This window comes from Ornithorhynchus anatinus, chromosome 4, assembly GCF_004115215.2.
Source record: "Ornithorhynchus anatinus isolate Pmale09 chromosome 4, mOrnAna1.pri.v4, whole genome shotgun sequence".
In the NCBI taxonomy this organism is placed as follows: domain Eukaryota; kingdom Metazoa; phylum Chordata; class Mammalia; order Monotremata; family Ornithorhynchidae; genus Ornithorhynchus; species Ornithorhynchus anatinus.
In genome coordinates this window covers 62,771,801-62,789,220 of record NC_041731.1, presented here as the reverse complement: position 1 = coordinate 62,789,220, position 17,420 = coordinate 62,771,801, and the positions used below count along the sequence as shown (strand labels likewise).

Genomic DNA, 17,420 nt, shown 5'->3' with positions numbered 1-17,420 from the left:
TGGACCCAGTCCCCGTCCCACATGGAGCTCATGGTCTTATCCCTATTTTACAAGAGGAGATAACTTGGGCAAAGATAAGTGAAGTGATTTGCCCAATGTCACACAGCAAATAAGTGGCAGAGCCAGGATTAGAACCCAGGTCCCTCTGAATCTCAGGCCCGCGCGCTGTTTGCTAGGCCACGCTCCTTCTCATTTATATATTATTCCAATTACCCTTATGGAAGCAAAATGGTTCAAGGCCTCTTCTCTCTCTGACCTTCCCCTCTGAGCTGTTTCAAGTCTAGGCCTGCCTGACTGTCTCTGGGCGTGCTTGATTACCTGAGTGCCTCATAACAAAAGAACCCAAGTACTGCTGAGACTGGCTACTCAGACAAGCACATCACAAAATATCTTCTTGCCTTTGTCCCTTTCTCCGGGTCTTCTGAAAGATTAGCAACTCCCTTGCATAAGCCAATGTGGCCTTTAGAAGGCCAAATGACTCGACTTAAATTAGCATATTTGGACACGTCAGAAGGACTAATTGTCTGGAGAAGATACTAATCCTGGGAAAGGTCCAAGGAAAATGTGATAGAGGCAGACCAGCAGCTAGATGAATAAAAACCATAACAGTGATAACAGAAGAACCATTAGCAAGGTTACGGATTATGGCAGGGGACAAGACGTTCTGAAGAAAATATATCCAAAGAGTCTGTATGATTCGGAAATGACTCAAAGGCACTTTATAAATACAAACAGAGCAGGTCTGGGATTGGTCTGAAAGGCCTACTTTCTATTCTAAAGTATTTCTCTTGTATTCTTCTGATCATATGAATGTTGTACCAATGGTGTATAAAGAAACTCTGTGTTGCTTGAAGTTGAGCTGGCCTTGACTGGCAGGGGAATCTCTGCCGCTCAACCGCTTTTCCCTACTAGTGCTGGAAGAAGCACTTGTACTAATAAACTTGTCTCCCACATACCCTTTTTCAACACAGTGCAGAGTCTGTGAAGTTTTTCTTCCAAACACACACAAGCCACAATCCCTAGTCACACACACCTAAATGTGCTCAATGAATTCTGCTGTTTAAGCAGCACATTAACACTGTCAGAAGAGGCCAAAAGAGGCTTAGCCCTTAGTTACATTTTAAAAGTCTCATCATGACGAACATCGTCTTTGAACCCTCAAAACAGCTATATTTGTACTGCGCACACTAGTCATAACCCTTATTTCCGTGGAAAATAGTTTATGCAACACACAGAATTAAAAAGTAAAATGAGAATGGATTTGCCTCTAAACTTACAGTACTTAACCTTTCGATGGAAATTATTCACATTACTCAGCTAGCACCATATGGCTGCATATTCACAGAGAATTAATTAAGTCAAATACAGTTGTTAGGCTTCAGTAAACTGTAAGCCTCCTTCAATCAACAAGCAGTCATTGAGTCTCCCAGTACCCAGAGAAATTTCTGGGGGGATCCCTACCGCCTTCCCTAGCCGGAACCTTTCCCTTCTAGACTCTACTCTCCTTTTTCCTTCTCTTTCTCCTTCTTGCTTCTCTCTATCCTAAGATTTGCCCAAAGAAGTCAAGCCATTGCTAGTCAACACTGACAATGTTGGGACCAAAATGTTTGCCAAATCATGGATTAGTAATACACCAAACAACTGTGCCTGAAAGGTTTTCCAATAAACAGTGATTTAATTTTTAAGACCAGTTGCATTTTTACCTTACGCTCGCTGGGTTTTATGCCCACCAAAAGTATGTGACTGGTTTTAAATTGAATATCTGCAGATTTGCAGAAGAAAAGTAATAATATATTTTCCTTACCTCAAGCCCTTTGTAAGCAAGCGCTCTCCTATAGAAAGCCTTAATATTAGAGGATTCGAGCTGAAGAACCTGATCGCAGTCTTGTTTGGCTTCTTCAAACTTGCCGAGCTTCAAATAGCAGAGGGCCCTACCATGGTGTAAAGCAGTATTAATTAGTCAATGGTATCTATTGAGTGCTCACTATGTGCAGAGCACTGTACTAAGCACTTGGGAAATACAACAGAATTAGCAGACAGTGATATGGAAGTGAAACAAAAATGATAATACGATAAAAATGTAATTCAAAATGTTATTAGATACAAGTTACAATCAGTGGCTCAAGACTTTCATTATGTTGGAATATTAATCTTTTTTCTTTGCGTGCTATTAGATGACTTCTCTCCCCGGGCCTCTCTATTCCTTTCTTCCTGTATTTCTCTCTCTGCCACTTTCTCCTCTCCTCCTAACTCGTCTGTGGGTGTTTCTATTTCTCCTTTCTGGTTTTCACTGGGCCTTGTCTCCACATCTCACAATTAAGAAACCCTCTCCTATGTTCAGATGGAAGGAGAAACCCCATTACCAGGAAATTTATAATCAAAGTTCTGGATTCCTTTGTTTCTAATATAGTCTCTTTTGTTTCTAATTCTAATCCAAATTGCACTCGGATTTTCTCCCTTTCTTTACCTCTCCCTCAGCCCAAGAGTACTCATGTCCATACCCGTAATTTATTTATAGTAGTGCCTGTCTCCCCCTCAAGACCGACCGTAAGCTCACTGTGGGCAGGGAATGGGTCTGTTTATTGTTGTATTGTACTCTCCCAAGCGCTTACTACGGTGTTCTAACAGTAACCGCTCAATAAATACGACTGATTGATAACAATGTATTTAGAAGACTGAATTCTAAATTCTTCCCCAAAGTATATTTCAGTGGAGATCTTCAAAACCCAGATACAATGACTTCAATATCATCACCATGGGCAATTGGTCAGGATAGTTAGCTACTCACAGAACTAATATTGTGATCCTGAGTCCAGGTAATCAATCAACCAGAGAAGCTGTGTGGCCTCCTGGCAAGAGCAGGGGTTTGGGAGTCAGAAAGTCATTGGTTCATTCATTCATTCATTCAATAGTATTTATTGAGCGCTTACTATGTGCAGAGCACTGTACTAAGCGCTTGGAATGAACAAGTCGGCAACAGATAGAGACGGTCCCTGCCGTTTGATGGGCTTACGGTCTAATCGGGGGAGAAGGACGGACGAGAACGATGGCAATAAATAGAGTCGAGGGGAAGAACATCTCGTAAAAACAATGGCAACTGAATAGAATCGAGGCGATGTACATTTCATTAACAAAATAAATAGGGTAATGAAAATATATACAGTTGAGCAGACGAGTACAGTGCCGAGGGGATGGGAAGGGAGAGGGGGAGGAGCAGAGGGAGATGGGGAGAAAAGAGGGTTAAGCTGCGGAGAGGTGAAGGGGGGCGGTAGAGGGAGTAGAGGAAGAAGAGGAGCTCAGTCTGGGAAGGCCTCTCGGAGGAGGTGAGTTTTAAGTAGGGTTTTGAAGAGCGGAAGAGAATCAGTTTGGCGGAGGTGAGGAGGGAGGGCGTTCCGGGACCGCGGGAGGACGTGGCCCGGGGGTCGACGGCGGGAGAGGCGAGAGGTGGGCGGCGGAGGAGCGGAGCGTGCGGGGTGGGCGGTAGAAAGAGAGAAGGGAGGAGAGGTAGGAAGGGGCAAGGTGACAGAGAGCCTCGAAGCCTAGAGTGAGGAGTTTTTGTTTGGAGCGGAGGTCGATAGGCAACCACTGGAGGTGTTTAAGAAGGGGAGTGACATGCCCAGAGCGTTTCTGCGGGAAGATGAGCCGGGCAGCGGAGTGAAGAATAGACCGGAGCGGGGCGAGAGAGGAGGAGGGGAGGTCAGAGAGAAGGCTGACACAGTAGTCTAGCTGGGATATAACAAGAGCCCGAAGCAGTAAGGTAGCCGTTTGGGTGGAGAGGAAAGGGCGGATCTTAGCGATACTGTAAAGGTGAAACCGGCAGGTCTCGGTAACGGGTAGGATGTGTGGGGTGAACGAGAGAGACGAGTGAAGGATGACACCGAGATCGCGGGCCTGAGAGACAGGAAGGATGGTCGTGCCATCCATGGTGATAGGGAAGTCTGGGAGAGGACCGGGTTTGGGAGGGAAGATGAGGAGCTCAGTCTCGCTCACGTTGAGTTTTAGGTGGCGGGTCGACATCCAGGTGGAGACGTCCCGGAGGCGGGAGGAGATGCGAGCCCGAAGGGAGGGGGAGAGGACAGGGGCGGAGATGTAGATCTGCATGTCATCTGCGTAGAGATGGTAGTCAAAGCCGTGAGAGCGAATGAGTTCACCGAGGGAGTGAGTGTAAAAGGAGAACAGAAGAGGGCCGAGAACTGACCCTTGAGGAACTCCAACAGTTAAAGGATGGGAGGGGGAGGAGGCGCCAGCGAAAGAGACCGAGAATGACCGGCCAGAGAGGTAAGAGGAGAACCGGGAGAGGACGGAGTCCGTGAAGCCAAGGTGAGATAAGGTATGGAGGAGGAGGGGATGGTCTACAGTGTCAAAGGCAGCAGAGAGGTCAAGGAGGATTAGAATGGAGTAGGAGCCACTGGATTTGGCAAGAAGGAGGTAACGGGTGACCTTAGAGAGAGCAGTCTCGGTAGAGCGGAGGGGACGGAAGCCAGATCGGAGGGGGTCTAGGAGAGAATGGGAGTTAAGGAATTCTAAGCATTCATCGTAGACGACTCGTTCTAGGATTTTGGAAAGGAAGGGTAGTAGGGAGATAGGGCGATAACTGGAGGGGGAAGTGGGGTCAAGAGCGGGTTTTTTTAGGATGGGGGAGATGTGGGCATGTTTGAAGGCAGGAGCTAATCCTGGCTCTGCTACTTGTCTCCTGTGTGATCATGGGCAAGTCGCTTCACTTCTCTGTGCCTGTTACCTCATCTGTCATATCGGGGTTGAGACTGTGAGCCCCACGTGGGACAGGGACTGTGTCCAACTCAATTTGCTTGTATCCTCCCCCACGCTTGATTCAGTGCCTGGCACACAGTAAGTGCTCATCAGATACTACAGTTATTAGATGGGATTAATTTTACCTGGGTTAGGTTGAGAGGCCGAGATTAGGAAATCAGAGGAAAAACCAAAGTTTAAGATAGGCAACAAATGACCAGTGACCAGAACGAACATGTGCCTGGCTATAAAACCTTGTATTTGTGGGCAGGGAATGGGTCTACCAACTCTTCTATATGGTACTCTGCCCACCCCAAGCACTCAATAAATACCTCAGTGACTGAGGTCTAGGTATTTTTAAGTAACAAAAAAGCAAACTTAAAAAGTAATAGCTGCCACAGTCTGGCTATATTGCCTGGACTGGACAACCCACATTTATACTATTTGTTTTATTCTAAAGGCTCGTTATTTATGCTTCTTTCAAGGCCCTACTGGCTCCAAAACCATAATCAGGAAATTCTAACATGAACCCTTAAGAGAAAGGGGGGAGAGGGAATAAAATGAGTTGAAAAGGGGAAGTTCCTCTATTTTCAGCTGCCTCTTTAACTGGCTCCTAACATGGCTCCTTTTTTGCTCTAAGTTCCAAATAACAAAGGAGCCTCCCGGAAGCAGATAAAACATCCAGATTTGTCCAGGCCAGACCTCACAGCAGTGGCTCACACTGGCTCCTGACAATCAATATGGCTCTGGCTAGAACTTGAGTACTGAGATGTGATTTTTATAATGCAGGCCCAGAACCCTTCAAAACAGCATTGGCAACTGTTGTTTCTTTCTAATTCCTGAAGCAACCAGTGTTAACAAGGAAAGAAGTCTATGTTAGGAGAAAAGGCTTACCGGTTTGTGTATATGACACCTTCACCGGGATTTATCTTCAAACACTCCTGGTATTTAGAAACAGCTTCATTGTATTTTCCATTCTTTACAAATTCATTTCCTTTCTCCTTTAGCTTTCTAAACGTTTCTTCAGGTGTTTCATCTAAGTAATAAATAAAAAAAAACCCGGAAAGTTAATCCTATGAGCCATTATTCATCAATAGGTGTCTACATCTACTGTTCGTTAAAACAAAAATCACATTCAAGACCGCAACCTTCTTCAGTGGAAGTGTGAGAGACAGAGTCTGTAGGAGGGAGAGAGTGGATGGGAGGGAGTGGGAGGGAGAGAGAAAGTATGGGATAGAGTGAGGGAGAGTGTGAGAGAGTGTGTGTGTACGTATGTATGTATGTATGTATGTATGTATGTATGCATGCAGCTCTAGAAGCCAGCAGGCAGCTCTTAGAGCCCCTTGCTGCCTAAATTTAACAACTTGATCCCTTGTGGCGATGTGGTTTACTAGGCTTGAGGCATCCATTCAATCAATGAGTTTCAACTTCAGCTATTGCCTAATCTGTTCTGTCCACTGACTTCTCCCACCTGGCTCTGACCTTTCTGCGTGATTCCCTGCTAGGCAGTCCAGGTGCTTAGACAGCTGGCATTTGGCATGTCCTATTGCTCAAATATGCTAGATAAAAAAATCTTTTACTGAATGAGGAAAAGTGCTAGTGGTGCAAATGAAGGATGTGGCTGTTGCTCCGTAATAACAATGTGGCATTTGCTAAGCACCTACTCTGTACCAGGCACTGTACTAAGCCCCTGGGTGGAAACAAGCAAATCAGGTTGGACTCAGTCCCTGAACTGCTCAGAGTCTTAATCCCCATTTTACAAATGAGGTAACGTAGGCACGGAAGGTAAGTGACTTGTCCAAGGCCACCTAGGCCACCTAGCAGGCAAGTGGAGGAGCTGGGATTAGAATTCATGACCTTCTGACTCCCAGGTCTGTGCTCTATCCACTATGCCACGCTGCTATGTTTGGATCCCTCTCTTTTAGGGACTTTATCTGCTTTCTCTGCCTCTAGGGATTCCTAGTACAGTGCCTGGCATGTGGTAAGCACAAACACCATTATTGTTTTTATTTTTCCTGCTTGGCGGGGGTTGGGGGATGGGGTGGACTGGGGGAGGGTCCGTCCTCGTTGGCTTTGCATCTGGAAGAATATCTGTGTGGATCCAAGGGTTGATCTGTGTGGAGCTTTCTATGTCTGAAGTGTTCATTCATTCATTCAATAGTATTTATTGAGCGCTTACTATGTGCAGAGCACTGTACTAAGCGCTTGGAATGTACAAATTGGCAACAGATAGAGACAGTCCCTGCCCTTTGACGGGCTTACAGTCCGATCGGGGGAGACAGGCAGACAAGAACAATGGCAATAAATAGAGTCAAGGGGAAGAACATGTAAAAACAATGGCAAATAAATAGAATCAGGGTGATGTACATCTCATTAAACAAAATAAATAGGGTGATGAAGATATATACAGTTGAGCTGTTCCATATGTGTTCCATATGTGCTCTCTCTGTGAATTGTTTCCACTTCTGTAAGTTTCTGAAGATGCAGCATGGTGTAGTAGATAGAGCACAGGCCTGAGAGTCAGACGGTCATGGGTCCCAATCCCAGCTCCGCCACTTGTCTGCTGCGTGACCTTGGGCAAGTCACTCCACTTCTCTGGGCCTCAGTTCAACCTGATTACCTTTAATCGACCCCAGCACTTAGAACAATGCCTGGCACACAGCGCTTAACAAATACCATTTTTATTGCCAGGCCTGCGCCTGTCTAAATATGCATGCCAGTATTTTTCCGTATGTGGATATGCCATTTCAGGGTCCCCACCAAGCCCATTCAGAGAATGGTTTAGCATGCCATCTGAATGGGAGTCATGGAATCGGTGTGTGATAGTTGCTTGGGGGGGGGGGGGGGGGCCTTGGGGGCAAAGGTTAATGCCTTCTCCATTCCAACCAGGGAATGCTGTTTGGTTTTTGCTTTTTTCAAAGCCAAAATCAACCCTTCAGCTCTGAACCCTGTCCAGTCGCCACTGCTGAGACTGGCAGCAGGGGGAGGAGGTAGTGAGGTGGTATCTGGGGGACAGGTAGCCACCAAGGGCACACCCTGCCCCAAAGAAAACCAAAATTAACTGTTCCCCAAACAAACAAGGGCCTAGCCCATTTTTACACATTTACAGAAGCCAACATCCTACAGCCTCCAAGAGGCCTTTCCTAAGCCTTCCTTTCCTCTTTTCCCACTCCCTTCTGCGTCGACCTGATGTGCTCCTCTTATTCAATCCTTTTCTCAGGCCCACAACACTTATGTACATATCTGTCATTTATTCATATTAATATTTGTCTCCCCCTTTAAACTGTAACCTCCTTGTGGGCAGGAAATGTGTCTACCAACCCTGTTGTATCGTACTCTCCCGAGTGCTTAGTACAGTGCTCTGCCCACAGTAAGCGTTCAATAAATACGACTAAAAGAATCAATGAGGAACGAACTCCGACACTGAGTTCAACAGTTACTGTTAGGAAATCTCTAGGGCTTGCCTAAAGCCCGAATGCTGCAAAACCCATTTCCTCTTGTACTTTCTCAATTGAGTCTGAGGCTTTACAAACATTTATTCACTCTAATTCTTTCTAAAGACTCAAGTTGATCTATTCAGATCTCACAGTATATTGCTATGTAACGATATCCATCGATGGCATTTATTGAGCATTTACTGCGTGTGCCGTACTAAGCGCTTGAGAAAATACAAGTAGGGAAGCAGCGTGGCTTAGTGGAAAGAGCCCGGGCTTGGGAGTCAGAGGTTGTGGGTTCTAATCCCGGTTCTGCCACTTGTCGGCTCTGTGACTTTGGGCAAGTCACTTAACTTCTCTTGTGTCTCAGCTACCTCATCAGGAAAATGGGGATTAAGACTGTGAGCCCCACCTGAAACAACCTAATAACTTTGTATCTCCCCCCAGCGCTTAGAACAGTGCTTGGCACATAATAACACTTAACAAATATATTATTATTATCGTTATTATTATTATTACAATGGTGGTATTAGGTACGAACCTTGCCCTCAAAGAACTATTCTACATGCTTAAACACAATTTTCCCTATTTAGAGGAAAAATAGCTTAACATGATCAAATCTTGAACCTTTTTCAAAATGGCACAAAACTATAAATGCTGCCAAAGATATTTCTAAGAATGCCTTAAAGAGGCATTTATCATTCAACTACAGAAACCTGACGACAAACCTGTGATCTTCGCTTGCTGCTGTTTACCGGGTTGTGTGACTTTGTGCGGCACATTCTCTGCATTAGAACACCTTCCACCCAGACTAGGCAAATGAGCGGCAAGGGGAACCACTGGAATAGCAGGGAGTTTCTCTCGCCAAGTTGGTCCATCCAGCTCTATTAAAGTTCTTGTTATTCTAAAAGGTAAGGAAAACAAAAATCCATTTATCGCACAATTTGCCTTCCCATATCATTTGACATCACATCTATAACGAGACTGCATCTGGTGCATGAGACTCGGGGGCCGCTATGCACTGTCCTTCCACAAACCAGAGTCACCTCTGTCACCTTCTATGCTTTCGTGACACGACCCCCCCACCCGCCAAGTAGGTCTTCCCCGCTTAAGCCCTCTTTTCTCCGACTCCCTCTCCCTCTGCGTCTGCATCTATGTATTTGGATTAATAACGTTTGGGCGATTGATAGGCACCCCATCCTCAGCCCCCACAACACTTACGTACATAACCGTAATTTAATTAATACCTTCCTCTCCCTCTAGACTCACTGTGCGCAAGGAACGTGTCTACCAACTCTGTTGTCGTGTACTCTCCCGAGACCTTAGTACAGTGCTCCGCACACAGTAAGTGCTCACTAAATACCACTGATTGATTCATCCACTCATTCATTACACCACTGGGAGAGAATGCTATCGTGGAACCAGAGAACAGTGTGTCCGCGACATGCATCTGTCAGGATACATCACAATCCTGTGTCGTCAGAAACAACTGTGTTTCATCCACAGGGCACCGGTCAACTCCTAAATCCTATGAAGCAATGTCTCCTAGTTGCCAGGTTCTTAAACAACTACGATGCTAAAGGATAACTATGACTGTGAACTAAACAATGTAGCAAGTTCACACTGCTTCAAATTTCTTGTGGGAATACGAAGTCATACCCTAAAATTTCAAATATGCCAAACTAAATAAAAGCACATTTCTGGGACATTGCGAAAAGAAAAATTTTCAGTTGTTAAAAAAAACAAAAACAAAACCAGATATGTTGTTTGCATTAACAACTGAAAATAACTACTGACAAAGGGCTAGATTTTACTTCTTAAAATATAAAATGAAATGTCTGTTACTAAATTTTAGGGGAAATGAAAACTGAGAAACACTAACCAAGTTTTTTCTTAACTAAATCCGTATCTCCAGTTGTATACTATAACCTCAAAGTTGAATGGGTTCAAATATTCTATTGATGGTGCTAATTATTCAAAGGGACACAAATGTATTAAAATGATGTCATGAAATCAAAATATATTTATCTTGGAGTTTTAAATTTCTACAATAACTCCAGATACTTTATTGAAACATGTAGCCAAAAGAAGAATCTCTTCTAATGAATTATTCCATTACTAGCCTAAAATACTGAAGTTTGCTAATGATGATCAAAAAGCATGCATACAAGAAATACTTTCTTCTGATGTGTTTTTAACATTAAGTGATTTCATTTGGATTAAAAACAAAATGGTCCTTTTTGGAAAATACATTTCTAAAATGAATTTGGAATTATAACTTGCTGCCTGGAACTGATGTTATGTAATTAATCGTTACTTGGCGGGCTTTATTTAAATTTGAATTGAGTTCCAAACTGTGTCAGTTGAGGTTATTTTTTGAATGCGAAAATACAGAATGCACCTGCCTCCTCACGGTACTGTAATCTGTGATTTTAACAATATGCAAAATCATTTGTGACAAACTCTTGTATACCCTTTAGAACAAACAGACTTGAGAACAAATGATTATTAATAGTAGCTGAAACTTGCAGTAGGAAAAGGAGCTTGAAAAACAAGGACTTTGCAAGCAAAAAATGAGTTACCAGCAGAGAAGGAAGAAGCAGCTGAAAAAGTGATGAGTTGCCAGGAAGGAAATAGCTATGGACAGTGAAATCTAAAAGCATAAGGGAAAGCCTAGAGAGAAGAGGAATACATAAGATTAAAGAATGAAAAATTCCAAGTAAGCAGTTGTTAAAATTAAAACTACTAGCTGTTCGATACTCTAAGATTTAAAAGCAGGAAAATCAAAATTATAGGCTTACAAAAGAGAGGCACTATCATGTTTTTAAACTCACATAAAAATATCTTTTTGGTACAAAACACTTCCCATGTGGTCTTCAACAAAAAGGAAAAAAGTAGCAAGGATCATTCAGCCTTTCAAATGGATAGGAAAAACTAGACTGATTCCCCAAAGGGAAATGAAAAAAGAAGCCCTCGTCAAGTATTTACAGATTCCCAAAGAAATTTCAAGAGTCGATGTTTCTAATGATTCATCTCATCATAAAGAATAAATCCAAGGGCAAATAAAATCAGGCAAAGAGGTAGTGAAATTAGAAATGAATGACACTTTTGTCCTTTTCCTCTCCAATCTTCCATTTATTGAGCACCTACTGGGCAGAGTGCCTCATGTGGGACAACCTGATTACCCTGCATCTACCCCAGCGCTTAGAACAGTGCTCTGCACGTAGTAAGCACTTAACAAATACCAACATTATTATTACTGTACTAGGCACTTGAAAACATGTAACAGAAATCTTAAAATACTACCATTCCCTCGACTAGCTTACAAACTAGTGAGGTCTATTAACGGTATAGCATGACTCTCCAAGACAAGAGCTCTAAAAGATACCAAAACATTAAAGAACTGATATAATGGTAATCTTGGTGTTCTACTTTAAAAAAACAATGACAGGCGAGAAGGGCCACTGGAGAAGCTACAAACAGGCAATCACAGGGTGTTGATAATATTTAATGGGAAATTTTAAAAGCAGAAATGGGAGAAAATGATTAGTGCATAAGGAACTTAAGGAATATTAATTACAAATTAGTCACTTCACTGTGCTTCAGTTTCCTCATCTGAAACTGGAAAATACATATCTTTTCTCCCTCTGCCTTAGACTCTCAGCTCCATAATAATAATAATGTTGGTATTTGTTAAGCGTTTACTATGTGCCGAGCACTGTTCTAAGCGCTGGGGCAGACACAGGGTAATCAGGTTGTCCCACGTGAGGCTCACAGTCTTCCCCCCCATTTTACAGATGAGGTAACTGAGGCACAGAGAAGTTAAGTGACTTGCCCACAGTCACACAGCTGACAAGTGGCAGAGCCGGGATTCGAACTCATGACCTATATCCAACCTGCCTAACTTTTATCTGCTGCAGAGCTTAGCACACAGTAGACACCTAAAGACCACAATTATTATCATTATCTCACTTTCTGTGAAGAGCCTGCATATGAATTAGAACAGAACCACTAAACTCTAGAGGCATCTATATTCCTGGGTCATCAAGTCTGAGAAGCGATAGGACACTTGTAAGCTCCCTGTGGGCAGGGAATGTTTCACTTGCTCCTTTTGTACTTCACAAGTGCTCAGCACAGTGCACCACACTCAGTGGGTGCTCAATAAATCCAACTATAAATACAAAATACATTAAATTCAGCTCAACGTCTCTGTGGCCAGCCCCTTATATTAACACGCTTAATCAGTTCACCTGTTAACACCATCATTTGCCGCCTGTATTCCACTGTCTAGCTGCAACAGTGTTTTATAATCCACATATGCCTGCCGAAACTGCTCTGTAGATTCATACGCCACTGCTCGTCGAAGAAGGGGTTTCACAGAAAACGGATGAAGCTCCAGGGCCCTAGAGAAAATAAAAGGATTACCTATCATTTAAATCGAAATATAGTAAACATTGGTTATAGTGCAGATTTATCGCGGGAACTCTTATTCCCCACATTCAGTAGAGCTGAGCCTTCATATTTATTCAAGGAGATGCTCAGATGGCATATTTTGGGTTCAGGGAAATCCCCTGGTCCGATTATTTGGGGTCGGAAACCAGGATCGAAGCACCCCCTTCTCTGCAACTGTTTCCTGAGTTGGTGGGCCCAGGAGTCAGAGGATGCGGATTTATTCATTCAAATATATTTAGTGAGCACTTACTGTGGGCAGGGTACTCTACTAAGAACTTGGGAAAGTACAATACACAGACGCATTCCCTGCCCACAATGAGCTTATTGTCTAGTGGGCGAGTTTACAGTCTAGAGGGTGAATTGTAATCTTGGCTCTGCTTGCTGTGTGATCTTGGGTAAGTCACTTCTCTAAGCCTCAGTTACCTCATCTGGAAAATGGAGATTAAGACTGTGAGCCCCATGTGGGACAAGGACTGTGTCCAACCTGATTACTGTGTATCTACTCCAGCACTTGGCACATAGTAAGCACTTAATGAATACCACAGTTATTAAAAAGAGCTCCCAGTAAGCCCATTTATGACTCTCAGGTGGGAGGAAGCTGATGGATTAGACATCTTTTCTAGGGCAGAATATGGGTGTCTCACCGCCCTTTTCTTTGCAACCCCATTATTTGAGCGGGAGGAAGATTTGCACAACAACTAAATCTCTGGATTTCCCAATGGGGATATACATTCAGAGCTTATTACATAATCATCAATAATAATTTTACAATATGGCAGTATCTGTCTGCCATAGAATGCAATGCTCTTCAAGGTGTATTCAAATAAGTGCAGTGTCATTCTAGGTATTTGGTGGAATAATAATAATAATGATGATGTTGGTATTTGTTAAGCACTTACTATGTGCAGAGCACTGTTCTAAGCACTGGGGTAGATACAGGGTAATCAGGTTGTCCCACAGGAGGCTCACAGTCTTCCCCCCCATTATACAGATGAGGTAACTGAGGCACAGAGAAGTTAAGTGACTTGCCCACAGTCGACATGAAAGTAAAGTAAGAGTGACATTAACAACAGCATGAACCCACAATGGGATTAGAGCTTCATAAGTACAGTTAAGTCATACACTGTTGTTTATTTTTAAATCATTTATCTTGGAAACGTCATGTTAAAATGCACTTCCACCTTCTTTCGGATTTTCATTCATTCATTCAATCATATTGAGCGCTTACGGTGTGCACAGCACTGTACTAAGCGCTTGGAAAGTACAATTTGGCAACAGATAGAGACAATCCCTACCCAACAACGGGCTCACAGTCTTGAAGGGGGAGCCAGACAACAAAACAAAACAAAATCCACATTATGTAATCCAACTATACCTAGGTTTATATGTAAACCGACTATGGTTTAACATCACCTTCTTAAATCAACATGTAATGAGAAAACAATTTGATTCTGAACTTTCAATTTTTATACTTTTCATCTAAGCTGAATATTCTTAAGGGGCATTTTTAACCTCTGAAAGGGTCCAAATATCACAGAGTATTCTGCCCTTGTTAAAATGGTGATTTTTGTTTTCTTTTTGGTTGACTAACATAGAATTTGCTTGGACTATTTCACTACCCTCTAAGAGTAGGGGATGCTGCTAGGAAAAAAAAATAATCAGGCCTAGCTTGATAAGAATGATGTTGAATCAAAGAGCTCCCTGCGAGGGGGGGTGGGGGGAAGGCAATTTATCAACACTTTGTGGGTTCTCATAAATTACAGAATATATATAACAGCTAAGAAGCACGTTTGGCAAATAGTGCGATGCGAAGAATAATGCAAACTAAAACCGAACCAAGGGTTTTTTTTTTTACAAAATCCATTTGACAAATAGTGCGATGGGAAGAATAATGCAAACTAAAACCGAACCAAGGGTATTTTACATAATCCAGAAGAGGACATATGTAACAAACCACATTTCCACAGTTATTTTGGCATTTGGTAAGCACTTACTATGTGTCAAGCACTTTTTTTAATGGTATTTAAGCGCTTACAGTGCTTTGCACACAGTAAGCGCTAAACAAATGCCATTATTATTATTATTACTATGTGCCAGGCACTGTAATAAGTGCTGGGGTAGATCTAACCCAATCAGACACAGTCCCTATCCCTTATGGGGCTCACAGCCTTAATCCCCACTTTCCAGATGAGGTAACTAAGACATAGAGAAGTGAAGTGGCTTGCTCAAGGTCACACAGTAGACAAGTGGCAGAGCCGGGATTAGAACCCAGGTCCTTCTGACTCCCAGGATCTATCCACTAGGTCACACTGCTTCTCACTCTTCTAAGTGCTGAGGAAGATACAAGTTTATCGGGTTGGACAGAGTTCCTGTCCTACCTGAGGCTCAGAGTTTTAAGTTGGAGAGAGGAGAATTTAATCCTCCCTCGAGAGTAGGGATGGATCCATTCAATGTAGACAACGAGGAAAACTAAGGAGACGGTAACAACAGAAGAATGACCTCTAACACAATCTGCAACCAGGGCCAAATTTCCTGCAAACCTGGCCCAGGGTTAGACTGTCTAGGGGCCCCTCACATGATCCAAGACCCAAATGATGTCCCGGGTTGCGCAGAGCTTTGACATCATTCCAGAACCACCAGCCAGAGTGGACAGAGAAGAAAGGTCCAGAGTGGACAGGGACTTTGAGCGGCCCCGTTTTGCCGAATGTGCCCAGTCAGCTGAGACGGGACAACCTTCACCTGTGGGGAGGGAGGCAGGGTGAGCAGAAGTCATAATAATAATAATAATGGCTTTTATTAAGTGATTACTATGTGCCAGGCACTGCACTAAGCCCTGGGGTGGATACAAGGTTGGACACAGTCCCTGTCCCATGTGGGGCTCACAGTCTCTATCCCCATTTTACAGATGAGGTAACTGAGGCACAGAAAAGTCAAGTGACTTGCCCAAAATGACACAGCAGCCAAGAAGTAGAGCCAGGATTAGAATCCAGATCCTTCTGACTTCCAGGCCAGTGCTCTAACCACTACACCACACAGATTCATTCATTCAATCGTATTTATTGAGAGCTGACTGTGTGCAGGGCACAGTAGTAAGTGCTTGTTAAGTACAATTCCAGCAACTAATAGAGACAATCCCTGCCCACAAAGGGCTCACAGTCTAGAAGCAAGTGGAGTTTCCTTTTTTGATGATGTTTTGCCATGTGGCTTTGCTTCTCTTACAGCAGAGCCAGGGGGAGATGGGGGAGGAAGGGAGAGGTGGGGAAGGAAGGGGCTGGCGCTCTTTCAAGTGACAACTACCAGCAGGTAAATCCACTGCACACATATAGAAGTCTATAAGCATGAGTCACCTCTGGTCATAAATAGAGCATAAATAGCTCATCAATACAGGAGACTCTATTTACTCTATTTACTACCTCCTCCCCACCAATCCAACAGGATTCCTCCTGAAGGTGCTCATAAAAAGGCTAGGGGCTGCCGCCTTGATTAGCATCTATCTGTGTTCACCGCTGCCTTCCCCTTCCCTTCATAGGCAGGGAGAAAACTGAAAAGAACTGGAAAGTGGCTAAGAATTTTAAAGGAATTATTTCATTTAGGTGTTTGTTAAGCACTTACTATGTGCATGCACTGTACTCAGCAATGGGGTGGATACAAGCTAATGTGGTTGGACACAGTCGAGGTCCCACATAAGGCTCACAGTCTATGTAGGAGGGAGTAGGATTTAATCCCCATTTTTCAGAGGAGGAAATTGAGGCCCAGAGAAGCTAAGTGACTTGCCCGAGGTCAGACAGCAGACAAGTGGCAGAATCGGGATTAGAACCCATGTCCTTTGACTCCATTCTTCTTCTCTTCCACTTTCCCACTGACTCTCTTCTGTGTCACCTTTTGCACCCCTTATTTACTCCTCCCTCAGCCCCACAGCACTTAATAATAATTATGGTACTTGTTAAGCGCTTACTTTGTGTCAGGCACTGTTCTAAGCACTGGGGTGAGTACAAGCAAATCAGGTTGAACACAGTCCCCCATCCCACATGGGGCTCATAGTCTCAATCCTCATTTTACAGATGAGGGAACTGAGGCACAGGGAAGTGAACTGCTGTGTGCCTAAAGTCACACAACAGACAAGTGGGGGACCTTCTGTACACTTCTTTACATCTATGTAGTGTATTTAATGTCTGTATCTCCCTCTAGACTGGAAATCATTGTGGACAGGGAACATGTCTTCCAACTCTCTTAGACTGTGCTCGCCCAGCATTTAGTACTGCACACTGTAACTGCTCAATAAATAGGACTGACTGCTTCACTCCCACACCTGTGCTCTTTCCACTAGGCCACACTGCTTCTCCTGGGGACTTGCAGGCCTCATTCCCTACAATTTAAGGGCAGCGTTCCCTTTGAGAGCCAGGCTGCCTTGAGGCCCTTACTTTAACAAAAAATAATAATAATAATTGTGGTATTTAAGTGCTTACTATGTGCCAGGCACTGTTCCCAGCGCTGGGGTAAATATAAGACTATCACGTTGGACAGAGTCCTCATCCCACACAGGGCTCAGATTCTTAATTCCCATTTTACAGAAGAGGGAACTGAGGTACAGAGAAGTGAAGTCACTTGCCCTGTATCACAAAGTACACAAGTAGCAGAGCCGGCATTAGAAATCAGTTCCTTCTGACTCCCAGGCCCGGGCTCTATACACTAGGCCACACCGCTTCTCTGACCATCTTCACACTGCCTCAGGCAGCTAACTAGGTTACTAAGATGGAAAGAGGGCATAATTTGGTGGGGGAAGGT

General features: G+C 43.7%; 1 protein-coding gene across 3 annotated transcripts in view; it reads right to left on the bottom strand.

Annotated features, from left to right (window-relative positions):
• Positions 1 to 17,420, bottom strand: part of SPAG1 (sperm associated antigen 1) — a 74,443-nt gene that overhangs the window by 8,413 nt on the left and 48,610 nt on the right. For all 3 annotated transcript variants that reach the window (XM_029063433.1, XM_039911820.1, XM_029063434.2), the window contains 4 exons: positions 12,434 to 12,586; positions 8,912 to 9,087; positions 5,644 to 5,785; positions 1,805 to 1,931 (listed from right to left, as the gene is read on the bottom strand). In XM_029063433.1, coding sequence (XP_028919266.1) covers positions 1,805 to 1,931; positions 5,644 to 5,785; positions 8,912 to 9,087; positions 12,434 to 12,586 — 598 coding nt within the window. The remainder of the gene's footprint in view (positions 1 to 1,804; positions 1,932 to 5,643; positions 5,786 to 8,911; positions 9,088 to 12,433; positions 12,587 to 17,420) is intronic.